Source organism: Dufourea novaeangliae, unplaced genomic scaffold, assembly GCF_001272555.1.
Source record: "Dufourea novaeangliae isolate 0120121106 unplaced genomic scaffold, ASM127255v1 scaffold65, whole genome shotgun sequence".
Classification (NCBI taxonomy): Eukaryota; Metazoa; Arthropoda; class Insecta; order Hymenoptera; family Halictidae; genus Dufourea; species Dufourea novaeangliae.
Window position 1 is genome coordinate 312,808 of NW_015373961.1, and position 27,533 is coordinate 340,340.

The 27,533-nt window shown below is 39.0% G+C and overlaps 4 protein-coding genes across 5 annotated transcripts; 2 read left to right on the forward strand and 2 right to left on the reverse strand.

Moving 5' to 3' along the window:
* Positions 1-1,233: 1,233 nt before the first annotated feature.
* LOC107186650 lies at positions 1,234-14,769 on the reverse strand. 2 transcript variants are annotated; one of them, XM_015574572.1, is made up of 5 exons: positions 14,631-14,666; positions 14,345-14,539; positions 13,236-13,476; positions 4,925-5,091; positions 1,234-3,967 (listed from the first exon to the last, which is right to left on the reverse strand). In XM_015574572.1, exons 4-5 carry the CDS (start codon positions 5,065-5,067, stop codon positions 1,414-1,416), a joined length of 2,697 nt encoding a protein of 898 aa, XP_015430058.1. In that variant the 5' UTR covers positions 5,068-5,091; positions 13,236-13,476; positions 14,345-14,539; positions 14,631-14,666; the 3' UTR covers positions 1,234-1,413. The 2 variants fall into 2 exon arrangements, with proteins under 2 accessions (XP_015430058.1, XP_015430057.1); XM_015574571.1 differs by having other exon boundaries at positions 14,345-14,769.
* Positions 14,770-15,444: 675 nt separating this feature from the next.
* LOC107186535 (cleavage and polyadenylation specificity factor subunit 5) lies at positions 15,445-19,352 on the forward strand. Its single transcript, XM_015574427.1, has 6 exons — positions 15,445-15,633; positions 17,543-17,743; positions 17,834-17,897; positions 18,793-18,958; positions 19,040-19,154; positions 19,238-19,352. The coding sequence occupies exons 1-6, from the start codon at positions 15,515-15,517 to the stop codon at positions 19,257-19,259; spliced, it is 687 nt and encodes a 228-aa protein (XP_015429913.1). The 5' UTR covers positions 15,445-15,514; the 3' UTR covers positions 19,260-19,352.
* Positions 19,353-20,795: 1,443 nt separating this feature from the next.
* LOC107186453 lies at positions 20,796-21,366 on the forward strand. The gene is made up of 2 exons (XM_015574315.1): positions 20,796-20,995; positions 21,100-21,366. Exons 1-2 carry the CDS (start codon positions 20,966-20,968, stop codon positions 21,364-21,366), a joined length of 297 nt encoding a protein of 98 aa, XP_015429801.1. The 5' UTR covers positions 20,796-20,965.
* A 356-nt stretch (positions 21,367-21,722) lies between these two features.
* On the reverse strand, positions 21,723-23,073 carry LOC107186520 (pyrimidodiazepine synthase-like). The gene is made up of 5 exons (XM_015574404.1): positions 22,987-23,073; positions 22,807-22,912; positions 22,424-22,667; positions 22,132-22,353; positions 21,723-22,054 (listed from the first exon to the last, which is right to left on the reverse strand). Exons 1-5 carry the CDS (start codon positions 23,009-23,011, stop codon positions 21,929-21,931), a joined length of 723 nt encoding a protein of 240 aa, XP_015429890.1. The 5' UTR covers positions 23,012-23,073; the 3' UTR covers positions 21,723-21,928.
* Positions 23,074-27,533: the final 4,460 nt, after the last annotated feature.

Sequence of the window (27,533 nt, forward strand, 5' to 3'; positions counted from 1 at the left end):
CATAATTACCTATGTTTGCCTGTCTTTATATATATATATATATATATATATTATCTATATACAAATTAATGTGACACGGCATATGTAATGTACATACATAATTGTTGTTAGGAAACATGGCGTCTGTATCGTTACTCCTTGCGTTCGCCATATTGGATTCTCTACCATCGATCCTTCGTTCGAGAAACGATGTTGAGTTTAACGCGGAGCAGATTTCGCATCGATGCCTCTCACACTTCGATCTTCCTATATACACCTTGTACGATTCACTTACAACATTTGAGCGGCCATCTTGTTTTCTCGCTATATCGGTCTTCTCGAGGAAATTCTGAAACTAGCATCATTTGTTGAACCGTTTCACACCATTTCGATTGGTGTCGATGGAGTAAAAAAAACCGCTTGAGGTGATATCGAGGCAACCGCGTTTTATTGTTCCTGTTATTGCGATCTGGTTCAAATACGTACTAATCAACGATATCTGCGTATGCCAAGCGGTAGAAAAGAACTCGATACAGTTTTTTTTTTTTTTTGAGGCTAGAAACAATTTATGTTGTATGTACAATCCTTAACGTCAATGTACACGGGAATATTAAAACGTGGCTCGTGATCGATGGGATAAAAGCTTGCGTCATCCCTAAATCAATAAGATACAAAATGAAAACTAAACAGTCATCGAACTACGTGCTAAACCCTAATAAGAAGGGGTAAAAGTAGTTCAGAGTTCACCGTCGAGACGAACTCAAGTACAAAAACGGTACTACACTTCTAGTCAAGTTTCCGAAGAGGTACAATCGACACTCGGCCCTTGAATCATCTGAACAAACTGAACACTCGGTGTGCTTTCACTCGTGAAACTCAACTGAAAAGAGACGTGAATGCGTCCACCGAAATCGACTACAAATTGTAGCTCGAAGTCACAGAAAAAAGCTACCCCCTAACCTAACTTAACTAATATAAGATTCCCTCAAACGGAAGCGGTTCGTGTATCGGTTCGTGATAAAGAAAAATAATCTTGAGCAGTAGTCAAATTCCGCATCATCTACAACGACAGACGAGTGACGTCCACGCGGTGGGCAAACAAAAAAGCTGTCCTCCTCGAAGAAATAATCTCTATGTACAATGAAAAGACGAAAACGAAGATTGTGAATCAATGACGAACATATCGTTGAAAGCAAAATACAATTCTTACCGTACGAACAAAGAATCGATTGCCCCTCGAGGCACTCGATCCCCCTAACACTCAGCCCTCGATCGACTACAACGTTTCGACGTTGTTCCCGTACAAAAACAATCAACGGACACTGTCCACGGGTCCGAAGTTCCTTGATCACACTCCACCACCTCTCAGTCACACGAGGTTGGTTCGATGTTTCTCTGGAAGTCATGCAATTCGGCCAAATCTATCCCTAACGTTCACGCGAGCTTCATGTATATAGTGCGGTCCCTCATCTTGCAGTGTTTCAGCTCTCTGAGCGCCCTTTGTGCTTCGTTGGGCGACAAGAATGCCACTCTAGCGTCCCCAGTTGGCATGCCTCTTTCGTTGTAGCGTCTGATCACGTTCTCCCGCTTCACGTCAAAGTCGCCGAAGAACTCGATGATCTCGTTGATGTCCGCCTTGAACGGTACATTCTCCAGGGACAAAACGCAGCCAGGTTTGCCGAAACCCTCGACGTAGTCCATGGACCCGGGATGTCTGCCCATCAGATGTCTAGGAGGCATGCCCATTAGACCGGGTGGACACCTGGGCCCGAAGCTGCCAGAGTTCCCGAAACGGGGCAAATGATTTATGGGCCCGGAGAAACGGGGTCGTTGTTCTTGCAGAGGCGGGAAATGCTGTTGTTGTGTCTCCATGATCTGCGGATCTACCATACTGAGTAGCTCCAACATTTTTGCACGCGGCACCAGTTCTATGGTGGGAACGTTCTTGCCGAACGGTAGCCCGTTCTTCGCGGTAGCACGAAGCGCCTCGTCCGCGGTGTCGAACTCGCAGAAACACTCGCCGGTGGGTTTAGAGTTCTGGTTGAACATCCTGTGTATCCGATCGGGAACGATCCCGATGTCCGAGAAGAAATCGCATATATCACGGTCGATCGTCTGAAACGGTAGGCCCCGCATGATCACGCAGTCGGAAGTCACGGTCTGGCTCATGCTGTTCTGTTCGTGGTCCCGTTTCGCTTGCGCGAACTTCTCCTCGGTGATCGCGGTCGCTGTCACCGATTTACTGCCGATCTTCAGCGATGTGTTCACGGATGCTTTCGCGTCCTCGATCCTGGCGAACTGCACATACGCCTGAACGTTCCCGGTCTCTTTCGCGCTCGTGATGAACAGATCGTTGATCTTCCAGTCTTGGAACAGATTCGCTATGTCCATCTCCTTGGTGAACGAGGGTAGATCGGTGAGAACGATACACGACGAGGATCTAACGTCGTCCACGCTGTCCTCCTTCTCGGGCGAGTACGAGTCCACCGCTTTGTCGAAGATACTCTCGTCGAGGTGCAGAACTTCGACCTCCGAGCCGCGTACGTATCTTGGCGTGCTCAGTGACAGTTCCTTGCCCTCGGCTTTGCTGAACTTAACGTACGCGATACCGACACGATTCCCGTGGTTGTCGTTGATCAGCTTCAGACCGTCCTTCCTGATGTAGATGCCCTGGAACGCGTGACGGACGTCGTTGTACGTGGCGCTCAACGGCATGTTACGAACCTCCACGCAGTGACCGCCGCTGCTGCTGGTGCTCTTGTTCTCGCTGGAGAATCTCGAGGAGCTGTTACTCGAGCCACGACCACCACCACCTCCGCCACCCCCACCACCTCCTTGTCTTTCGTTATCGAAACTGTACTGATTCGAGTTGTTGGACTGAAATGCGTGCGGATTCCTACGTCCCTCCAGTTCCTGCATCTTGTTTATGAACGGATTGTTGGGTCTGATCCCGGGTCTATAGTTCATAGACCCGTTGTTCGCCCCGTACACGTCCGTCCCGAATTGTCCGGTCGATCTTCCGGCGAACCTGACCTGTTGGTCCAGCCTCGTCGGCTCACTCTGGCTCCACGATTCCTTGGGCCGGTTCAGAGAAGCCACTCCGCTCGTTAGGCTAGGCAGACTTGAGCTACCAATGCTCTGCGTGAGCGAGCTTATACCGACCGTGTGACCGAGCGATTGCACGTGGGACTGTATCAATCCGCCCACCCCGTTTATTCCGTTGATGGGGAACTGGCTTTGCTGGAGCAGAGGCTGCTGTCCAATCACAGAGCTGCTGAAGGTCATCGGGCGTTGTTCGCCGTCTTGCGACAACGCGGCGACACCAGCGCCTAGGATCCCAGGCGCCAACATGGCGGCCGCCTGCATCTGCGTTTGGGGTGGCACCTCCCAGATCCCGTTCTCAATCGGTTTCTTCGCGCCGCCTGCCACCGGTTTGTCCTTGTGGAACTGACCGACGCACACGACGTCATTGTTGTCGTCCTCGTTCGTGTCCTTTCGACGCTCACCAGTGGAACTGCGCTTCGTGTCCCTGTCCCTGGACCGTGTGCGATCCCGTGACCTCGATCTGTCCCGTCTACGACGCCTGTCCCTTCTATCCCGTTCTCTGTCGCGCGATCTGCTTCTGTCCCTGCGTCTACGGTCCCGCCCCCTGTCCCTGTCCCGTCTGTCCCTGTCACGATCACGATCACGGGACCTCGACCGTTCCCTGGACCGTGATCTGTCCCGTCTGTCCTTCCTGTCCTTGCCGGACTCACTGTCATTGTCCTTCTCCTTGTCCCTACGGTCGCCAGGTGAGCCCGGCTTTTGGACCACAGCCGGCACAGCGACCGGCGCCGTTTGCATGAACGACTGCAGGCTCAGTGTCTGCTGTCTGGCTGCCTCTATGACTTTTTGCATCTCGGTCCGCGAGCTCAACAGCAGCTTGATCTTCATCTCCTTGATCTTGCCGCCGTCGTGCATCATCGCCTGACGGGCATCCTCGTCGGTGCTGGAAATTCGTGTTCGGTGGGTTTAAACTTAGGTGGAAGTGAAATTCACAACTTAGAGGTTAGGTTATGGTCTGGGGGTACCGTCACATGCCCCGTTCACTTTATCTTTAGTGGAAAGAAGCCTGTATGAAACGGAATGTGGAAAAAAAAACTGTCCGTGGATTATTCTATGGATTTCGAATTTTGGTAGGTAAGTAATTGTTTGGATTCGTTTAGTTGTCTAAATGGAGGTCACAGGATAGAGGCTGTTTTGCACTAGGAGAATTGCAACGTCAACGGCGCTTTAGTGGTTACCTTTACGACTACAAATTACTGTGTGGCGAGCGCGAGAGATTATAAGAAAATCATGGCTTCCAGGAAGCTAGCTACCAAGGAACACTTCGTATGCGGCACAACGTTGAACGCAAGAAACTACGTAGAATGCATGACAGTGAGATTCAGTGTTCCCTTTCTCAGCGTACTTCTGTCAGGTTGTACATGAAACGATGGGACTTTTTTTAGCAGCAAATTTACTACTGAAACCGAGTTTCGTCGCGTGTTGAACAAAATTCACGCTGTTCTAATTGAAAAGACGAATTGCTTCTGACTAGGTAAAGGTTCAATTTTCTACAAAAAAAAACTGCGATTTCCGTGCTGTACAAGCTGCACTCAGTCCCATCGCTGAACCGTGGAGCGGTTCTGTACGGTCTATAAATACGAAATCGTAACGACAACCACTTGTTGCACGCCGCTTGGCAGAGCAATGAACCGCAAAAGGAGCGTTTGAACTTCTCCAACGGCGCGGGGCGTTTGACGGGCGGATCGATCGCGGAGGCAAAAGAGAGTTCTGCCCCTCCCGCCCTTCAGGCGTGTCGGTTTCGTAGAAGAAGCGATGCGCGTAGGTGAAACGGGGGCGGTTGTGTGGATAGCGCGCGTCTGTGCAGCTACTCTTCTATTACTAGAGTCGTTTTTATTACCTGAATGCTATAAACGCGTCCCCCAGCTCGCCGCCGACGATGTGGACGCCTCCTTCCGGTATGCTCAGCCCTCTGAAAAACTGGCGAATGTCCAGAGCGTTGGCGGACCATGCCAAGTTCTGTAGCCTGATTATCACGCTCATTTTCGACAGTTTACCACGAACGATCTGCAACCGAGCCGAGAACGATACGAATTAACACCAGGATCGAAGAAGAGGATGTCCCAACACGATTGACGATCGTCAAGTCAGAAATAATGAAAATTTGCCCAAAGATGGCGCCGTCAAGGGAAGTAAAATCGAGTCTTGAACTGTTTCCATTTATTTTTATTTCGTTTCAGTAGCGTACATATATATGTGTATGGTTTTCGATGTTTTATTCTATACCTTATTAGTTAGTTGAGTTGCGACGGATTATTTACGAAGACTCGAAAGTCATAGAAATTTGTTTGTCTTCTGTTTTTTGATATATATGTAAAAGTAAAATTAAAGATTTTCTTTCCTTTATCACTAGTAGACTGCGAATCTCTTTGCGAATTCAGGTATTTTGTAGATTAATCTACTCAACTGAAATTATGTTAGAGGTTTGTTTCATTTATTAAAGGCTTCGTTAAGTCTGAACGTGAATTTTGTTTTCGTTTGGTAATGTTTACGAAAACATATTATTATTGCATTTTGTTTCACGCAATCGCATTTACGATTAGTGCATAAACTCCGCAGTCGAATTATTAAATATATGCACTTTTATTGTTCCGTTTGTTCTTGGAGAGTCCATCCTTTGAAAACGACGCGTAAGCTATCTTTGATTGATGTAATTTCAAATTCTTTAACGCTGTATTATATTATAAAATGCATTTCAGTTTGTTTTCTTCTTAAATAAATAAATACGCGACAAAAATACATCTAATTCATCGGGCGATATCTCAAAAACGTATCTATAGTATTACGTGTCATGTCGATTTTTGAGTTTGGAAGACCACCTTCCATAAGAATTTCATAGTGGAGTCTGGATCACAGAATTTTTTAGATTTTGTAAACTAATGTAATTAACAACGTACTTATGAACAATCGATTATGTTAAAAATGTAACATAAATTGTGTACAGATTTTGTACAACAACCATGCATTGAATTCAAATGAAACAAAAAAAAAAAAATGGCAGAATTTTGCAGAACAGATTCTGGTGCAAAACCACTCGTTATCCAGAAGCCGAGCGACTGTACAAAGATCACTACCGATCCGAGAGCCGTTAATTTTCTCATGTCGCGAGAATAGCAATTTGTCGCCCGCTAAGCCATGGATCATCATCATCATCTCGCGTGTCCTCCCACGGTGTCGACGATCGTCATCAATAAAAACCACCATTGTGTTAGCCGCCACTTTGAATGCAAATGAAAACCAATCGAGATCAAGATCACAGATTCGCGATAACAATGGTACCCATTGTTACTGAAAGTACACACATCCACACATATATACTTGTTTCTCGATTACATACACACGTGGTCAGCTCAAGAGAGTTATATCTCACGTTACCAACAGCCAAATACGTCTGAATAAATGACGGTAAGATAAATATCCCAATTTCTACCCAATTAAGCGTTTACTCGTCATACAGATGGTGTAAAAAATGTTTTTGTGGTAAGAATTCGTAAAGTAATCGACTGATTCCTTAATAATAAAGCAATTAATTGAAAAGAATAACTAATTAACCCTTTGACTGCGGAACACTCAGAATGTTCGTATCGAATGAGCATCTTTTCAAAGGGTTAAATACAATGCCCTAAATGTCTGTATTTCTGCTCACGAAAAATAACGATGTACGTATTTCTACTCACCATCTGTACCAATTTCTGCTTACATGATTTATTGCCTGTTTAGGTAAGAATAAGTTATATCTGTGTGTATATATACATATATATATTTATATTTATTATTGCTTGATCAATATATTTCTGATAATACCTTTTACTAAATTTTTCTTTTTTCCACTACATTTTTCTAGATTTTTGATTTTCCATCTTCAGAAAAATGAAAAATGTAAATAAAATTAGTTTAATTATTGAATTAGGAGATTATCTTACTACAATTTCGATGAGTAGAAATAGGGACATGAGTAAAGATTGGGACCATTTACCCTATATCGAATGTTCTTTCTGTGTATTAACAAATCGGAGATTTCACTTCTGATATCGCTAGATTTTCACACAGGCCATCGTTATCAATGAACACGAAGTGTCTACTAGCTAGAAGTCTCCAAAGAAATCATTAAGTCAACTGTAAACAGTTCAAACTCAAAGACCTTTTCCTCGTTTCTTTTTCAAAAAGGTAGAGAGTCTTCGAAAATAAGGTAGAATATCACCATGAAAAAAATAGTGGAAGTCTTTCGATTTCCTTAAAACAATAAATACTTAATCCGATGTAAAATTGGACTATACACGCTGGTACAGATAATCCAATAACTACTGATATTAAGAAAAAAAAAATAGAAATTTTCAGATTTCCTTAAAATAAATACATAATCCATAATAAAACAGTATCGTACATATCGGTACGGTTAACACAAAAGTCACGGTGTAACGTTATGCGATTTCATTACTCCAATATAGATACTGGAACCGATACAACAAGATCGTAAATTAAAGCCTTAAGTAGAGACACCAAGACAGATGTAGCGGCACTCACAGCAGTACAGCGTCTCAGAGAATCAGCACCTTAAATGTCAGGCTGCAAAAGTCATTGGTAAATTAACATTTTCAATTCCTGCATACAGAGCCAGTTCATTAAAACTGTACGAAATTCTCAATCAGCATCTCCGTCACCTAACCCAGACCTGCAGTTGTTTAGGGATTAGGACGCATACTATATTCATTCGAGCTGCTTATATCCCCCTAATTGCTGTTTCAGTGCTTGGCAACACGGTAAACTTTAGACTATCGATTATTAGATTTTACGACCTCGCTGTATCGATTCCGGGACATATACCTGTATTATAGTTATTGGCTGTATCAAGTTAAATGGCAGGGATAATTTAACTTTAAATCAATATTTCTATTTAAATTTGTAATTTCAAGTTAAATGGCAGGGATGATTTAACTTTAAATCAATATTTCTATTTAAATTTGTAATTTCAAGTTAAATGGCAGGGGTAATTTAACTTTAAATCAATATTTATCGGCTTCGTAACAGAAACGTTAAAAATCTACGAAAAGAACTCTCGCCGAACGATAACATTTGTAACCTCCGATCAGTGTTGGGTAGAATTTTATTCGAATAATACACAGTGAAACGCACTAATGTCTAAGAGCGTTATCATGACTCTTACACAGTCAATGAAATTAAATAATTGTTTCCCAAGTATCTACACACTCAAGAAGAAGTATCAGTTTATCATAAAAATTAAAATTTCCACGTTTAAATCGATTAAAAATTAGAAAGTACTATTTTTATCTTTTATTAAAAACTCTTTATCCAGATCATAATTTCCAGAACTTCTTTAACTCACCGCCCCCTTTCCAAGGTTTTTCAGGTCACCCCCCCACCCGTAAACTATCTCTATTATTAAAATTTCTAAGTGTAATTGCGTGTGTAATTTTCGAATCTTAAAAAGTTAAATTGAAAATAAAATAACTCGAACGCCCTTCCAGATTACATCAGCGTCCACTTTGGGAACCTATGATCTAGATAATGAATTTTCCCATCTCTGCTTCCGATCCAGCTATACAATTTACCACTAAACGGTTCATTATATTTGTGAGCTCGTTAAGACTTATCCTACCGACGAAGTTACCCTGAAATATCCGAATCCCTAAAAATGTCCCATGCTACGGGTTCCAGTGGACCCAGCCATCAGCGTCATCCAGCGGATCGTCGATATTTAAACGGTTAGAAAGCAGAACAGAAACACGTTACAGCACTCTACAGCAGCGCATAAAGATCGAACCAGAACACGCAGAGTCTCTATTGTCGAGATATAAGGGGTAGCCTTCAAAACAGGGGGAAGGGGATCGTGCAAAACCAGTTTTCATTCGGGAGTGGAGAGTCGCAATCGTACGGACTTTCTGAACGTAAATTCAGTGTCCCGTGAATCGCGAGCAAAATTCGTCACTCGTGTAAAATACGAACGTAAGAGGAGATCGAGGACTCGCGACGTCGCAGAAAGTTCTTCATCGACGAAGCAGCCACGACTCGGGAACTTCCCTTCGTTCACGCCGTCTGAATAGTTCGTCGTAAGCTGTTTCCAGGCATTCGCCAAAAGTTCAGCGTTCTTTAAAAGTTTCAAATTTAATCAGACTTCAGCTGGTCTACGATGGCGTGCGCTGATTTCGAATCCCATAGGGACACCATTGATGGTCCCAAATGTCGCCCCATCCCCTATTTGCCTGACCATAAAAGACGTAAGACAACGATCCCACTTTATACTAATTCACTTTATCCGTCTTTATCTTGTTCTTACGAAAATTGTACATTGTTTAAGGGGCACATCGATGGTTCCATACTTCAAGGTTTTGACCAGAGGCCAGATACCCGATCCCCTATTTGCCTAATCAATTTAGACTGAGGATTTTTATGCAAAATCACATTTCAGAAGGTTGTTCATAAAGAGAAAAACTAAAGTAGGAATTTCTTTCTTCCCTCAAGTATCTTATTGGGTCCAAAAGAAAGTCGGAAACTCGTTGCATATGACGAAAATTTTGTCCTTTGTTGCATTTCACAGAGACCTATAGGTTGTAAATGCATAAAATCCGCTGTCTACTGATCATAAAAGCCGTAATACAACGATCCCCCTTTCCTCCGGTCACCAATAGGAACTAACTTTTTACTAGCACTCGGAAAGACCAAAACAAACATCGCACACACACACACACACATATTCAACCGTGGTTCTTTTACGCAATCTCTTTTCCTCTGATAATCATACTCTTATCACTTCCTCTGTTTCCGAAGGTCCTAACACGAGCTGGTCATGAGAAGCCTCGGGTTCCAAACTTCTTTTGCACTCACCTTTTGATATTTTTTTTCTTAACACGTTCACCATTCCGCTGACCCACGAACGAGTCACAATGGTCGCCCATGTCTCGTTGATCTGAAACTGTCCTCCGAGGCTAAAGAAACCCACTGTCATAACGCACACACACACACACACACATACGGTTTCAGAAAAAAAAAAAGAAGAAAGAATATGGGACATAGTTTGTTGTTACTCGAGGTACAGATCGCTCGGTTCATCGCAGGCACTCGGTGTACGGAGGTGTCTCGCTAACTGTCGCGGGCGGGTGTTGCGTTAACTGAGCGGCGACAATTATCGTGAGGCAGGCGCAGGCGACGAGAGCGAAAGTCAGGAGAAGATCGTCGTCGTCGAACCCAACGTGGAAACGGGAAGAAGCTCCATCTGCATATTCGGTTGCTTTAGTTGAATATGATTCGATTTTTTTTCTTTTGGTATTCAGTTTTAAATTTTAAATCAAAACGACCGTTTGCGAAACGGGGACGGATCGATTTCACAGTGGCACGAGATGTGCCGCGCATGCGTGAAAATCAGCCGTGACGATGGATGGGGATAATCACGTGTGGACTAATAACGAAATACTGAGTCGCGACAATTAGCGAGGCACTACTGTACCCGTCTTTCGCAGACACGGATCAGTGAACGTGTTAATGACGAACCCTATTTTCCGGAGCACCACTGAGAAACAGCGTTGTTTCGTGATTCAATTTCTTCTAGACAAGACCTTTTAAATCGTTTTCGAGCCATCGGTCCAGGGATGAACGGTGTTAAACGCTACTTAATTCTCCTGGAAAACGACGCTTCCTGATACAGTTCGTCGACTATATATCGAATTCGTCGGTGATCCTTGGACACTTCGATGCATCGTTCGTAGTAATCAGTAGAGCAAAAGAAGTTTTGAACGATTTCAATGGCTCGATGGCATCCCCAGCATTAGCACAGTAGTTTCGACCGGAAACTTCACTCTTCCATCTTAAATTGTCGACGGCGTTTCTTTCTTTTTTTTTTTTTTTTGTAAATTCTGTCTGATTTCTTTTTAAGAAGCCGATAAACGATGATACACCAATTATAATATAACCAACTGGATCTTGCTCTAGCTCGATTATCTCTGCTTACTGGTAACGCAAACACTTGGGGGGCAGACCTGGTAACGAGACCCGTTCCAAGCGCAGGCAAAAAAAAAGTATAAATAAATGTGACTATGAAGCATACAGGCTGACTAAAACGAGAATGAACGGTTATATCCACCCCTGAGATACGACGCATTTACAATCAGATATTGCACTGACAGAAAACACCGCAGTAAGACGTAGCGCGATGGTGGAAATAAACATGGTATACACCGTGCAGGCAGAAGGTAATTGATAGATTGCCGTCTCCTCCATGGGTACCGTTCAAATCCATTCGTTTCCCCGTCGCTGAGCACCAATCTTTTTAACACTTCTTGAAATATGTACAAAGAAACGATTACAAGTAAACAGCCCGTCACACGGAGCCTGACAACGTCTCCGGATAAATATTACGGATGCTTTTATATATTGCACGTTTAGATATATCGTCGAACTTACATTCGATTAGTTTAGTTTTATGTTGTTTTATGATTAAAACAATTTTAAGTGTGTTTTTAAGACACGCAGACGACGAATAATACGGTAGCTTTGTTTAAAAAAAAAAAAAAAAAAGAGAGACGTGTTATGCACGAGCGATGCGCCAACAGTTTCTATGTTTATACGCCTGTTTTTCTTTTTTTTTTTTTTATAATGCTGAGACCTTAAAACGTATAGGAACCAGATGAGAAGATTATAATCGCACACGGTGACTCGGTGCATTGTATGCAACAGGAAGAAGAGAGAACACTGTCGAGTAACACACGATGACCACTGTGTCCACGTAGAACATGCAACGGAATGGCGCTCGAATGAAAAGACGGTGGCTCCCAGCTCTCAAGGACCTCTCGAAAGAAGAGTTGCGAGATTTTGAGCAGCAGATATCCCCGCTTCGGTGTGTCTTTGTTTTTGAATATCGCTCGTGTTTACCCAAACATCACGTGGAAACCAGAGACTACATAGACTATGTGATAAAGTAAACGTAAATCATATAACTCGTTTTAAACGAAAATGATAAATCAAGTAAGTTTTAACCAGTTCCTCCGACATTTACGAAGTGATTTAAGGTTCCTGGCAAGTATTCCATTTTGTAGAAAATCAAGTAGTAATTCCGTTAAGACGAAGAGAGAGAAAAAATGTACGGTTCTGCGACGAAGACTTATTTTTGAACTTTGCGAAATATTTACATGTTTGATTTGTGCAATGTTTGTTTTCTTTCTTGACTGTAAATAAACTTACCTTCTTTCTGTGCATTATAAACGGATCAAATAATCATAGTTGCTGCATTCGAGAATGTATCTTTGTACTATAGGATCACGTTCCATTGTTATTGCCATAAAACAAAGGTTTAACGAAAACAATCGTGTTATGGTATATGGTTCGTAGTTGTGAAATGTATATATTTGAAACTTAAATCTGATGTAATCATAAGCAGAATCCATGATTATGATCTTCTATGTTTAACGTTTAAACTTTTTTTTTTCATTCGTACACGTGTAAATCTTAAAGGTTTACGCGAGGAATGTTTGACACTTATTATTTTAACATGTTCGCTGCCACCAGAATATCGTGAAGTGTGATGTGCCCACCGATTCGTATTCTCGTTCCCACACACGCACGCACACACGTAGCAGTCAACGGAGAACTCTCTCCCTGTCGGAGGCTGGCACACGGGGCAACTCTCGTCTCGTGTCGATAATGCTTCGACACAGCAGCGAACGTGTTAAACATAAAAACCGGATATATCATTACCGTCAAATCTCATGATACGCATACACCTCGGAAAATGTGATTTATTTTAATGTCGTGTCAAGGTAAGTTTACGTTGTCAGGGTACACTTGAGAATTAATACTTGTGCAGAGAATGAAGAACATACGAGACAATCATGCAAATATAAAGAATGTTCTCCATTTCTATGTTATGCGTTGTTTTTCAGTTCCTTTATTATTCCTGTTGACGCAATTTCATTAATTACTTACCATTCCCTGATAATGCGAACATATAATGACAAAAATAAAGAAACGCAGTGTATATCGCATTAAAACATAAAGACAAGACGGTGCTTAAACTTTTCAACGATCATCTCGGAACATCGTTCTAAGATAACGAAGAATCGAATCAGCCTGCAGTAAAATCACAACACTTCCCCTTCCGGAATTATGAGCTAAGTTTTATTACGTTACTTATGAAGTATTACCTTCGGCTTTAGACACTTGAGAAATTTCTTCCTTCTTCACCCTCAGTTAAAACGTATGATGAAAGATAAGAAGTCGACGAGAATAAAGACGACCAAGCAGCGAACAGTCCATCAGCAAAGGACAATAAAGTGGAGAAGCAGAAAAGGAGGAGTCAACCGCACCGTGTCATTGTACAAAAGTCCACTGATGTACGCCGATATCTGATCTTGACACCTAACACACACTGAGTTGCCTAAGATCCTGCAACACACACCATTTTTTCCATACTATACCTAAAACCTCTTATTAACAATTGCAGACTGTAACTATAAAAAAAACATTAAGTATCCAATGTAGCAGAAGTTATTTCAGTGCAATGTAACTTAAATCGTGTACTGTAGGTGGAACTGAAATAGCGAGGTCGAAAAATCGGTCGGGTATTGAACTATAAAATCTCCGAGCGTCGAATCTGTAATTTGAAAGATACAGAGGCAAATAAGATTTAATTTACGACCTCAATATTTCGGTTTCATTAACAGCAAGTGTGTTGTTTTTAATGTATGCCACTTTTAATTTTCCTCCAACAATTATATTTGCACTACTTGATTAACACATTTCATGAATCCGTTGGTTCAAGAAACACGAAAATGATACCGAATGAACGTAAGATTTATATTGCTTGTATTATCAGATATATATTTCTCAGTTCTTGATTTTTAGCACATAATAAATGCGCAAAAAATAGTACTTAATCTTATCAAATGTATTTGACTGATCGCGACAGTATTTAGTGTATACCTCACAATGTTGATAATCGATACATTGAACGTTAGTGACTCACGAATCGCTGTGATACAACAGATCTGTATCGAGGTTATTTTCAAAGCACAAAGGATACGTGGGAGCACAGAAAATTGAAGGAGCCATAATATTGCCAAAAAAGCTATAAAAATATGCACGATCTAACAAATCTTTATGCGCAATAAACACTATGCTGTGTGGCCCGGCGAAATTCAAAGGCAACGGGAAGAACTTGAATTTACGTTGTGTTACCCCAATTCGCCATTTTTCAAGGCGTCGAAATGTTGTGTTGGAATATTTGAGAAGCACATGAAAATATTTGACTCACCGAACTTACTATGCAAAAACGGCAGATCTCATAAGGAGAATGTTGACTATAGATGTTGTATATAAATTCTAACGCGACAACAAAGAAATTTCCTTTTTCCAAAGAACGCCAAACGCTTTCTCTTCTAAGCGTATCCCGGAATGGCTGCCGCTGTCCGTGCGATCGGTCATGGAAACCCCGCCGATGTGTTATTCACTGTTGCCAATATTCACGAGCATACATTATGAAAGACGCAGTTCACAAGTTTGTAGGTTAAATCGATTTTATGTATCAATATTTTACTTACAACTCGTTTAGAATGTAAAATGTAATAATATCTAATAGTCAAACACCATATATTTTTAAGATATCTCTACTGTAATGATTAATATATACTGATGGTCAAAATACTTGTTAATCTCACAACGGAAACCCGAAACGCCCGAGACTTATGGCAGCAATGAAAGCTCCCTCTGATCAACTCTGATGTCGTCATACTCTATGCATATAAAAAACTTTTAAGAATACAGGAAGACCACACAATTTGTAATTGAAATTTCATCCTACGGTGTTAGATTGTTGTTAAATCTTTCCAAATAAATAAATTTACAATACGTAATTACAAATGTGGCCAGAAAGACTACTAGCCCCATTTAAGTAGTTGTACCATCTCGGAATATGATCAGTCATTAATTAGCTGGTAGTTTAGGTGTTTTGCTGTAGATGATGCTGGCAATCTTTTTGACCACATTTCTCACTACGTAAAGTTAATGAAAAGCAACCAATACAGTTACACAATTCGACAATCATTTAGTAACATTTTGTAAAATACAGAATAATCGATCAAATTGTGATTGAAAATTTATCTAATAGTATCAGACTGTTTGTTAAATTTTCGTTAATAAATATTATACATCACAATTACCGATTTTGATACTTTTCAACAGTATTGGAGGACATTGTTTAAGCGGGAGATTGTTGGGGCGAATACGCAACAAATTAGAAAATTGAGCGCCTTCTGTTGGTGGCATGAGTTACCATTGTCGATCAAAATCTGTGCCACACTATTTACCATCTGGCAACACTGTTTACCCTTCAAACAGTGTTGAAATATTCGTGAATCCTCGAAGTTGTTCGGCTGCGCGGACGAACGTTGGATCGTTGGGTTTGCTGAACGTAACGAGGAGAAAAATGGCGATGGCAACAACTCAAGTTAAAGGAAGCGGTTGGCCAAGGCGTTCAAGTAACAGTTCGTTTGAAGGGAAAGTGGTACAGAACCAGTCTGTAACTATCAACAGGACAGTTAATTTGTAAGTGATAATAAATTTGTGACTTAATTACATTATTTTTTAGAGTTAATGTTTTGACTGCCTCTCCTGTAGAACAACTATGGCCGGTTAAGAGACGCTAGCAATTAAAATTATGTTCCTAACACCTTTCAATGCATCTTACATGGTACAACCATGAGACGGCTGTTCACGTTTTCGTTAAGTAACCGTGGAAATTTTAAGCAACAACGAAGTCGAGTTTATGTGATAATAATTCGATTTAACGATTATTGGTGATCACGCGCCATAATACGACATAACCAAATATAAATGTACCTTGGAAGGTTCGTGTTGTTTATGCGTCTATATCGCGTACAATCTATTTTTTGAATAAAAACTATGAACGTTTGCTTAAAATTTCTAAATATAGATTAAAATTGTACCCTCTGTGATCCATTTATATTGGGTATAGTATATTTGAGCTATATAAGAAGGAAATTTGATTTCTGTTATAATGTTACATTTATACGTATCCATTACTGAGAATTTATAAAAGCTGTAGCCATGTTGTACAAGTACATTGGCTTCTTTTGTACATTAAATGTATAGTTGCGTACAAAATACTTTTTGTTATTTTTCATGGTCATTGTAATAGCCATTAGACAGTGACTGTTACTTTGTAATGCGTATATACTTAAATTGTCACTGTTCACTACTTGTACAGTACGAATGACCGTGACATCCTGTATCAAAACAAGAAATGTACAAAATAATTGTGCAAGCCATATTGTTACATTTTAAGAATTATGCAAACTGTAATTATGAAAAGTACATGTATTTTTTTTATTCATAAATTGGCCACTCATGTTCTATGTAAAATGAAACTTCCAATATAAAATACTTTGTACTTATGCTATTATGAGTGCATCTGTTTCATGGCAAATAGTTCATAATTGTGTCTGATTGTTAAGTTAAGAAATCATACAATGCACATAAATGTTGCAAATGTTCTAAGCAACTTTTTATGAAATGAAACATGATTGTTATGGTTTTTATATGAAGAACCGGTAGGACGTATAATGCATTTTGAACTTTATATCCTTTAATTATGCGACACTTGTAATGTTTTATATATAAAATTGACCACTGAAGAATGTAATCGATGTACTGTGTACCTATGAACATATTAGAAAGCATTCTTTTAACTCATATGATGTATTGAATCCACTACATAGATATAAGAACATTATTGGAGTATTTACATTTTGGCATGCAAGTATTTTTATGATTATAGTCGATTTATAGTATACAAAATGTATTTTGTTTTATTATCACATTACATGTGTGAGAAGAAAATATGAAACTATAATAGCAATATAAATTATAAGTATTAAGTACTTTAAAAGGAAATAATACAAACAGATTTGTAATTTTTAATACTATAAGTAATATACACTAATGTAAATTTTGCAACTACTTAAAATGAAGTTCCGTTCAACTTGTTACATGATACCTTGTTGAACCCTGTTGAACATTGTATTTGTATACAAGCTTTGTAAATCTCACAGATATACATTTTATCAATATTTGTTCGCAATTTTATTATATGTGTTTTTTTTTTTAATTTAATGTATATACATTTTGAAACATGAAAATTGTCAAGATATAAAGTCACTATTTTTATACCAGATATTTGTACATTATTCTTCTTGCTTGCATGAAAAATAATATTTTCCGTTTTGTGTCAAACGTGGAAGTTGATATAAAGTTCCCAGGGACAAAAGTTACATTCTCAAAATGTCCAATGCATTGTGAGTACCCGTATAATCATTACGATCCTATACTGTAATATTGTTTGTGGAAATAGTGTTGAAGAAACTGGATTTAGTTACTGAAGGATCATGTTAAGCATATAAAAACCTAACACAAAAATACAACTCATTTATCATAGATATCCTTTGACAAACTATACATTTGGAACAAAAGAGCCACTCTTCGAGAAAGATCCGTCGGTACCAGCAAGGTTTCAGCGCATGAGAGATGAATTTGACAAAATTGGAATGCGTCGCAGTGTAGAAGGAGTTCTGTTGGTACACGAACACGGATTGCCACATGTTCTCCTTCTACAATTGGGAACAACATTCTTCAAGTTGTAAGTATGGAGTGTCCCTTAATTTGCGATGTATTTATCACTGTCTATTGGAGTTTCTCAATTTCTTTTTGCGTTTATTTTTTGTTACAGACCCGGAGGAGAACTAAACGCAGGAGAAGACGAGGTAGAGGGCCTAAAACGGCTCCTTACAGAGGTAACAGTTAGCACGACGCCTAATGCTACCTTACGAGGTAGCTAGGAGTGGCATTTTGATATGTTAGATTGTAACACTGTCTATCTACCTACTATACAAATCCTGAAAATGTTTGTAGAACTTATGTAACCGGGCCTGTAGCTCAAAATAGGGACCCTGTAATTAATTATATTAGGATTTTACACATTTAGTGTGCTGCATGCCCGGACACTTCAATGTTCGTAGTCATAAAAATTGTAACTTGTTACGTTATATAAGGATCATGGTTAGCTAAGAACATTGTTCTTATTTAGATCATTATATTATGTGTCCGTTCAAACATGATAGAGGCAAGCCACGAAGATTGTAATGTTATAACAAGAAGATTGTACTGAACAGATATTGTTACTAACTTTTTTATTGTGATCCGCGAAAAGAAATAACGAAAGGGAAAATTGTATTAGGTGACGTATAATTCGAAAAATTCTTAGTAGAAATTTACCAATTAAAACATGCAGAACTATGGTTTTTACTTGTATAATCAATAGGTAGTTTCCAGATTCTTATGGATTTGTCAAATTTTCTTATTAAAACGATGCATTTATGTACAACAGCTGTTTCATTCAATTAGGTATCTGTAAGCGAGAAAAGCCGAAAGTATTTTAAGGAATATTTTTGACCGATACTACTGGATTGTACAAAAGTTACAGGAACATATTAGGGAATCGTTAATGAGGTTAAATGTTAACACGCTGAATAAGATTATACAGTCGTTCTAAATGTAAAAAAAAATTGTGTAACCATGTTCTTAGTGGACTGAACGAAGAAGAATGTATTTTAAACGCGTACATCAAACATACATGAAAGTGTAGTATGGTTAAAGTAATAAATAATTTAATATTCAAATACTTTTTAGACATTTGGACGTCAAGATGGAGTCAAACAAGAATGGGTGATAGAAGATACCATTGGAAACTGGTGGAGACCTAACTTTGAACCACCTCAATATCCGTATGTACCGCCACATATCACCAAGCCGAAAGAACACAAAAGGCTATTTCTGGTTCAGTTACAAGAGAAAGGTATATTTTGCACTCAGAAATACTTCACCTTAGTCGAAAAATGATGGATTAATAGTGTAAATTTCATTTTATTTTTTTTAGCTTTATTCGCAGTACCAAAAAATTATAAACTAGTCGCCGCACCATTATTCGAGTTGTATGATAATTCACAAGGATACGGTCCCATCATTTCCTCCTTACCACAGTCACTGTGCAGGTAATAAAAACGTTCTCTATTACTTGTATAGTGTACCTATTCATGTCTTTTTTTTTTAAATTATACTTTATCTTGCATTTCAGATTTAATTTTATCTATATGTGAAAGAGAAACTAACATAAGTGAGCAAGTGGAGTAATTTTATTTAAGTTAACAAAAATTACTATAAATACATGTATGTATGAGATGACGAGTGAAACGGCAAAAAAAAAAAGACTTCTGTTCTATATATAATATGACGTGCACTAAAAATTAAATCCTTTTTTAAGTAGTACTTATACAATTCATTCGCACTTTTAATCTCTAATCCTTGTATTTACATCATCGTTCCACTTTGTGCTTATCAGTAGCTATAATTATACCAACATTTATTCTAAGATGTACATATGTTGTTAAACATTATCGTTATATGTATAACTGCGAAGCGTTTAGTTTTATGTTATGAATTCTGTCAAAGAGAAGTATTGAATTTAATATACATATAATTTTATGACAAATGTAATTTTGTAAAACTATAGTATAATTCATAACATTTTAATCTTATGGAAATTAAATTTGATATTAAGAAAAAAAATCGCTTTAATTACTGACAATTTTCCTAAAGTTTAATATTTTCCAATTACTTTTTTAGCGTTTGTTTACAACAGCGTTGTTACGGCATTAGTCCAGTTCCGAGAAAAACGTTTAATTAAAACGATTGTTTTTAGTACAATATCATATTCAACTATTAATTAAATGTAATGGTAAGCAATGTTACATTCTATTACCATAATGTAAGAATCAAGTATTTGTCAGTGTACAGATTATATCGCCATTTTGTATTTGCCAGCGCTTCAAGAATACGTGTATCTTATAGAGATGGCGTGCAAAATCATTAACGGTGATTTATCACAGTGATCGCCGAATCACGATCACGATTGTGATTTAACTTTATTCACGACCGTGATTGCGATTTTTTTATCTTGAGTGAATTTGCTCACTGCAATCGTAAGTCATTAATCTTTAAACAGAAAAACGTATTCAATATGATTTTACTGTAGTTCACATCATCTCTAGTGAGAACGTGAGGTCACGGAGGCCCCGGTGGAGGCGCCATTGATCACGTGGGGTGAGAGCGTGGGGTCACGGAGCCCCCGGTGGAGGCGCCATTGATCACTTGGGGAGAAACCGTGGGGTCGCGGAGCCCCCGGTGGAGGCGCCATAGACCTTGCGCGGTGAGAGCGTGGGGTCACGGAGCCCCGGTTGAGGCGTCATAGACGCTGCACGGAGGTCCCGGTGGAGGCGCCTTTGAGCACGTGGGCTGAGAATGTGGGGTTACGGAGCCCCCGAAGCATGCTGAAGAGACCCCCTGTGTGTGAGATGTTGATGATTTATAAATAAAAGTACACACGGCTGAACTCAACGATAAATTTATTAATAAAGTTATTTACAAAACTTAGGATCGATAAATTAAACATCAAAACTGATCATCTGAAAGAATCAATAAATTATTAACAAACTTCAATATTCAAAATTAACGCGCAACACTACAATCAAGTCCCGACATACATATTTATTTATCGTGTATATCTTATATGACGTATATTGTTTGGAATTTATACATATGTTTATGTTTATATATTTTAAATTTTATATTAAATATTTAAATAAATAGATAAAGTATAGCATTGTATTTTATTGTCTCTCAACGCAGAAACAACTTGTGTGTTGGGCATCTTATCCGACACTTTGAAGTGTTAGAACATTTACTCGAAATGTTGTTAGATTTTTTTGTTTAGTATAACGGAACGGTAGAGGTATTCCTAGGAAAAATGACGCCAGAAGAAACAATTATGACAAAGGTACACGTAAAAATCATAATTTCGGCCGCATTTTATTTGATATAAAGCATCTTGTCTTAACCTCGTTTCATGATTTCTGACGTTGTCAATTTTACACGCCTTAGGTCCAAAATGTGGAGGACGCTTTGAAAGACTCTTTGTATAGAGTTAATGTATTAGAGAAAAGATTGAAGACGAATCTGCTGATACTGGCAAAGCGTGAGCAGCTAGAGACTGAGCTAGAAGAAGTTAAGAATGTACTTAAGAAGAATGAAGAAAAATTACAAAGCCTAAGAAAAGAAAACACAAAGTCGTTCATGGTAGCAGGAAGCTTGGTTTTCGCGTGTTTTTTACTCTATGGATTATACCTAATGGTTTATGGAAAGTTATAGTTTAACAATCTTTATTGTATATTGCAAGAATTTTATATTAATCTGATGTTATAATCTTATCAGATATTTATAATAATATGTACCAGTATATATTAATAATCCTATGCTCAATTTTTTTTTAAAAGTGGACTTAATACACTGGCTCTGGGATTCAGATATACTCTATAATTATAGTCATTGAACCAAATGATGTTATAATGAAGTAAATACATAAATGAATTAAGCAGGTGGCTTGATTTTAATGGAGCAGTTTTTTATAGGGTTTGACTTAGAGTTAAATGGTACGGTGCTATGTACAGTTAATAACAATAAACTTTGAGATACCATTTTTTTACGATAAAAATAATGTATTTCTTTTGTTTGTTCATATAAATATAATGCTCTTTTTTAACATAAAGATTGTATTGCACAAAAAGAAGATATATATTCTCTGTATTAATCTTGTAATGAACACTCCTGTACATTTAAAGAATGTTATATGTTGGACCACTGGTAACATTAGAATTAACGGTTTTCAATAACAGAGTGTACTGTGTTCACGATAAGAACACAACTCATTAGATTAAGCAACTAAATCATATTGTGGTATTCCAGCAAGACGACTTTGCATGAACTTGGCATGTACTTCAGTATCCAAGTAAGAGTTTTTGACTGCAGAATTTTTTTTCATGCCAGATTTCCATTCCAACTGAAATTGTAAATAACCAGTTATTATTTGTATGTAACAACTTTATACTAACGTTTTCAAATGAAATTTCAACATACCAATTTCTTAAAACGATCACGGGGCATAACAAATTGTTCTCCTCGTAAAACTTTCATTACATCTGACCTTTCCCACCATGGCCAAATCATAAAGTCCAACATTCCAGGAGAGTTACCACTGAAAAAAGGTGTTGCTCTCGTTGCAAGTTCTTTTTCGAATACTTCTAGACCAGCTAGTGCTTCCTCAAATACATCACGTTCTGTAGGTATATTTAGATACAACTGAAATAACCGGATGTTTACTGTATGTTATAAAGGATGTTATAGAAATTATACGTTAAATAATATATACCTTATACATAGTATTTATAACAGAATTGAATCTATCAATCAGTAACTTGTCCCTAGCTTTTGCCAAAGGATTGTTTGGATAAAGTTTATTTTGTGGATATGCTTCATCCAAATATTCAGCAATGACAAGACTCTCGTATAATGTTTCTCCTTCTTCCAACTCTACACAGGGAACTTTACCGAAACAACTTTTCTCCAAGAACCAATCGGGTTTACTTATTAGGTTTATATAAACAACATCATATCTGTGATCATAAAATGTTCAATAAAAAAAGAAGTCAATTGTAAGTACGAAATGCGCATAGGGCAATTATTCGATATGGAGCTAGTAAAAATTTTATAGAATACATAGAAATAATTTAGATATAATTTTCAAGGACATACGGAATGTTTTTCGCGTCAAGCACTAAATGAATCCTTTGCGCATATGGACAAAATCGCATGCTGTACAAACGTATCTTGCCAGGCACGATAGGCTGAGCAACAGATCCTGGAGAATGGGCATTATTAAAAGAATTGTTTTGCATTTACATTAATTCCAGATTTCGTAATAATATCACTTACCGGCTGCCAAATGTTTGGAACTCATGATGGTTGATTTGATGATCGAAAATTTGCCAAAATCTTTTCCGTAGAAACGTGTGGTTCACCTTTCACTTCGAACGGTATTTTACATTTCCTTATGTTTCCTTGTAAGCCGGCCGGCTTTGGAGTTCCTCACGAGCAAACTCGGCTTCCGCTAGGGAAAAAAATGACGCAAAAGAAGGCCTCTTACCACTTGGTAAATTGATTTCAAGTGCGAAAATAAATGTTTAATCGAATGTTAATTTGACATATATTTTAATAATTCTCGATACCAAATAGCAGGAGGCCCTTTCCCTACCAAGCAATGTAAAAGTCTCGTTTAGAAAACTTTGAAAAGAGCGTTTCATTCAGAGCTGCCAACATTTGAAAAAAAAAATGTAACGCGACTAGAACATTTGATGTTCAAGTGTTCTTCTCAGGTGACAAGACGGTTACGCCATCTCGATTGCTTCGTAGATTTGAAACGGGTGAAACGGGCGTGCGGTGTGATCACTTAAGTGTTTGTTGATAGATTTACAAAAATTTATTTGATTTTATCACGTTCCATTAGTTAAATATTGTAATTAAACACGTTGTTTTCCTAAGGAAGTGAGTTGTGTAAGATAGAAGATATCTTTTTGGAATTTTCGCGGAAAAGTAAAAAGTGGGTCTACGAGCAACCGTCATCTTACTTCAAAGCTTAGGTACGTAATAACTTTGCTATCATATTGAAACGTTTGTCTAATAACTCATAACATAATGACAGGCAATAATATAAACATGTTCACGTGAATTATATTTTGAATGATGGTATTGGATTCGGGAAATAAATCGAATTCTTGCTTTTTAAGATTCTTAACAACTTTTCAAAGTACAGTGAAACTGCTTGGTCACGTGACCGGAAAAAATGCGTGGCAGATTTGAAAGTTGTAGGTTTTTTAAAACAAAGTCCTAAATTCCAATCTTGTAGACCTTTCGTTTATGTTTTCATGAACAATTATCCCTGTTGTCTCACGAATTTCTTCTTAACCTGTGTGATTAACACATTATGCACCATCATGTAATGAAAATGATAAAAATATTATTATTATAAGAATGAAGGACACAGTATCGAAACTAATAGAGGTGGCTCATTAGTCCAGAATGAATTGTATTCATTGGGACATAAATGGCGCTTAATTTGTCAAAAGAATTTCTATTAACACTTTGACTACCACGTCATCCAAATACAGGCGACACCTGTATTGCAAAGAGGCTTCATTATTTAAATAACGTCACAAAATTTTGCGTAAAATTACTATCGCAGTATAATGTAAAACATGACGAACAGCCTCTATTAACTAAACGCATATATTTTCGATGATGTATGATTCCAAAAAACAAACAAAAGAAAATGTGGCTAACTACGTACAGTATTTTTCACTGTGGTAGTCAACGTGTTAAGAGAGAATAAATTAGATTTTCCCAAATTACCCCAATGCACAGACTGAAGGTTAAAACATTTTTTTTTACCCAACAAGTAGTCTATGAGTAAATTTCAGTGGTACACTTACCCCGACTCACCCTGTATATCCTTCAATTCTTACCAATCGCACCAACTACCCTTAAAACACTTAAATTCCATACTCCCACCGCCGACGTTAACCAAGAAAATCCATCAAATATCCCGTTCCCCGCCGGAAGTTACGCGGCGACGAATCAACGAAATATAATCTCCCAGTACTCACCGTTTCCCGCAACTCACCCTCGGTCGCCGTCCCGGAAAACCAGTGGATCCCCGTCGAGGGTTCTGTCGCATCATCCCCAAAAACGATCCTCCCCAAAGAAGCGAAAACGAAACAGTCTGGAGTAAAAGGCGATCTCTTTTAATTACTCTTCGACTGTTACCAACCCCCCTCTCCCACAGCCACTTTCCCCTTAAACAAAGGAAAGACCGTAGAAAGGGGTTAAAGCGCGTCGATTGGCCGGTACTCAGCCTCCCCTCTCTCCGTTCCCTCTATCAAGACCGAACTCCTATCCGGTGGTAATAACCGTACACGGAGGATCAGACGGTTCGCCTGGTCTAGGTAAGTGGTAGCGTGAAGGACACGTGTAGGTGGGGAAGGTGGGGGAGGGGGCAAGGTGATAAAGACAAGGGACGCAGCGCGGTGAAAGGGGTTGTTGCAAGAGGGTAGTAGAGTCGTGGCGGGTGAACATCAACGGAGGACGAGGGAGGGACGGTGGCGTGCGCGGGCGCTGATTGGTAGCAGAATCGATTAGCCCCCGAGTCGGGGCTAAACCTCCGGCGTCGCGGGCAGCTTCGGCGACGCCACGAATTTCCCGAATGGGGGTTTCCCGTTGGGGCGGTACCGTAATCCTGGGGAATACCTCGGCCGTTCTCCATGGCAACCCGACCAATTCGCCAACCACCGACAACCAAGGCTTGACCTACCGTGTGTTGCTTATCTTTCCTCCTTTCAACCTTCCATCCCTCTGTCTCTCCCCCTCTCTTCGTGATTTTTTTTATATTCCAACCCCTCCAGAAGCCTCTCATCCCTGGCCCACTGCGCGTCCCCAGGCAGCCCCCCCCCTCTGTCCTTTTGTGTCTGGTTCCTTTCCCTTTGTCTCCGATTTTTCTGGGTTTCGTTTACCCTGGACGAAGCGGGAGAGACAGGGAACAGGTATTACCAGGCTTCCGTCTACTCCAACCACCCTCAGCGCAAACTCTGTCGCGCGTACAGACGCTACAGGGTGACCTCGAGCATTTGGATAACTTCTCGGGAGTCTATTTAATTTTGTGCAAAATTTGATACGGGAAATATGTGAAATGGCATGGTTTTTTGGAAAAAATGTAGACTTAACCACACTCTGGATGTGGGGTACAGATGTAGTGGTCTTGTTCCGATGTACACTCCCGTTCATAAGTATTGAAACACTTATCGAATATGCAATAAATGATACGAAGCATTACGATATTATTGACAGTCTGAAATAAATTTTGTTTAGGGTGTTTATTATTTCATAGTAGCACTATGTGAGGCCTAACGTATGTCATTTTTACGAAAACATCATATTTTCTTTATACAGACCAGGTGTCCCAATACTTATGAGCAGTAGTGCATAACTTCGGCAATTCCACATGTGTTTCATAGTTTCCTCGAGAATGTGTCAGTATATTAATCGACGCGTTTCGATATCAGCGTCTAAATATTTACGGATGATAGCGTGTGTACACTACTGTTCAAAAGTTTGAAAGCAGTTAAGTACAATCTTGAAATGTCAAGTTACAGATTTTTTTTATTACAAAGGCTTTTATGTTTATGTCTACTTATTGTAACATAACAAAATCAACGAAATTTCATAATTTCAAAATTTCGTTAGTAACGAAAAAAACTTATCTTCATCAAATTTTTCCCTCATCAAAATGAGCCACCTTTATTTTAAATAACTTCCAATCAAATTCTGGGAATACTATTTATTAATTTCTTAAAATATTCTTTATCTATAAGTGTTTCCATTCTGCTTTAAAATACTCCCTCAATTGTGTGATACACGTACACATACACACAAATAACAGAACACGCACGCACAAGCAGAATACGACAAAATAAAGAATTCTTTGAGAAATGTGATTAGCCTTTTCATTTCCAAAGTATTTAAAAATTAGCAAAGAAATATTTCATTGCACCTTTGTATATATTAGATGATATATAAATGATTCACAAGAACATTATAACATTTCGAAACCGTCTAATGCCATATTCCATTAGTTGTCATTTGACAACATTTTTACTTTTATCACAGTTACATATATAATAATAAGTCTCATTATAACGTTATCATTTATAATAAAACCCAATTTTTCTTACCTTCGATCAGTAAACCCTATTGACATATTTGAAAGAAAGTACAGTTTCGTAAGTTTCATGTTGTATCTGTAACAATGCTGAACACTTGAATTTCTTCAAATGAATAAGACAAAGGACCAATAATATCTCTTACTTTACCGATAAGCCTCATTAATTTTCGGTAATATATTTTTTCGAAATGATTTTTTCCCTGCAGACCAATCAAAATATCCGATAAACTGTTTTCACAGGCACACAAGTTTCACAAAGTATGATTCGTTTATCGTAAACAAAACAAAAAACAAACAAGATTGCTTTCAAACTTTCGAACGGTAGTGTGTAAATATATATGTATATTTACCTCGTTCCCGCGATCTCGTCGCGTAGGACGGCGCACACGTGCCACAGATACAGCAGGAGGCGAGAGCCACATTGATTTTGCCGACGACTGATACAACCCCGTCGGCACGTTTAATTAGAACATGGCGACTTTAATACAAGCGCACGACAACAAGAACAACAACAGCGCCCCTTCCCCTCCCCCCCCACCCCTTTGCGCCCGACTGCTGTGTCCCCAGAACGTCCAACGTGTTCTTCGGTCCTCTCCTCCATTCCCCTCCCCCTTCTCCCCTCCGATGTTTCCGCGATGGTGGCTCTCTGGTCGTGTCCCTCCGACATATCCGACGAAAATTCCTTCTCCTCTTGCCCGAAGGGGTCGCT

Bases quoted from the DNA above. Each gene is read 5' to 3' on its own strand.
- LOC107186520 (XM_015574404.1), bottom strand. From the start codon at position 23,011: ATGAGTTCCAAACATTTGGCAGCCG. The intron at 22,913-22,986 runs GTAAGTGATATT...CCCATTCTCCAG, and splicing joins TTCCAAACATTTGGCAGCCG to GATCTGTTGCTCAGCCTATC. The intron at 22,354-22,423 runs GTATATATTATT...CGGTTATTTCAG, and splicing joins TTATAAATACTATGTATAAG to TTGTATCTAAATATACCTAC.
- LOC107186453 (XM_015574315.1), top strand. From the start codon at position 20,966: ATGACGCCAGAAGAAACAATTATGACAAAG. The intron at 20,996-21,099 runs GTACACGTAAAA...TACACGCCTTAG, and splicing joins AAGAAACAATTATGACAAAG to GTCCAAAATGTGGAGGACGC.
- LOC107186650 (XM_015574571.1), bottom strand. From the start codon at position 5,067: ATGAGCGTGATAATCAGGCTACAGAACTTGGCATGGTCCGCCAACGCT. The intron at 3,968-4,924 runs GTAATAAAAACG...ACGAATTTCCAG, and splicing joins GACGCGTTTATAGCATTCAG to CACCGACGAGGATGCCCGTC.
- LOC107186535 (XM_015574427.1), top strand. From the start codon at position 15,515: ATGGCGATGGCAACAACTCAAGTTAAAGGAAGCGGTTGGCCAAGGCGT. The intron at 15,634-17,542 runs GTAAGTGATAAT...CATTTATCATAG, and splicing joins ATCAACAGGACAGTTAATTT to ATATCCTTTGACAAACTATA. The intron at 17,898-18,792 runs GTAACAGTTAGC...AATACTTTTTAG, and splicing joins TAAAACGGCTCCTTACAGAG to ACATTTGGACGTCAAGATGG.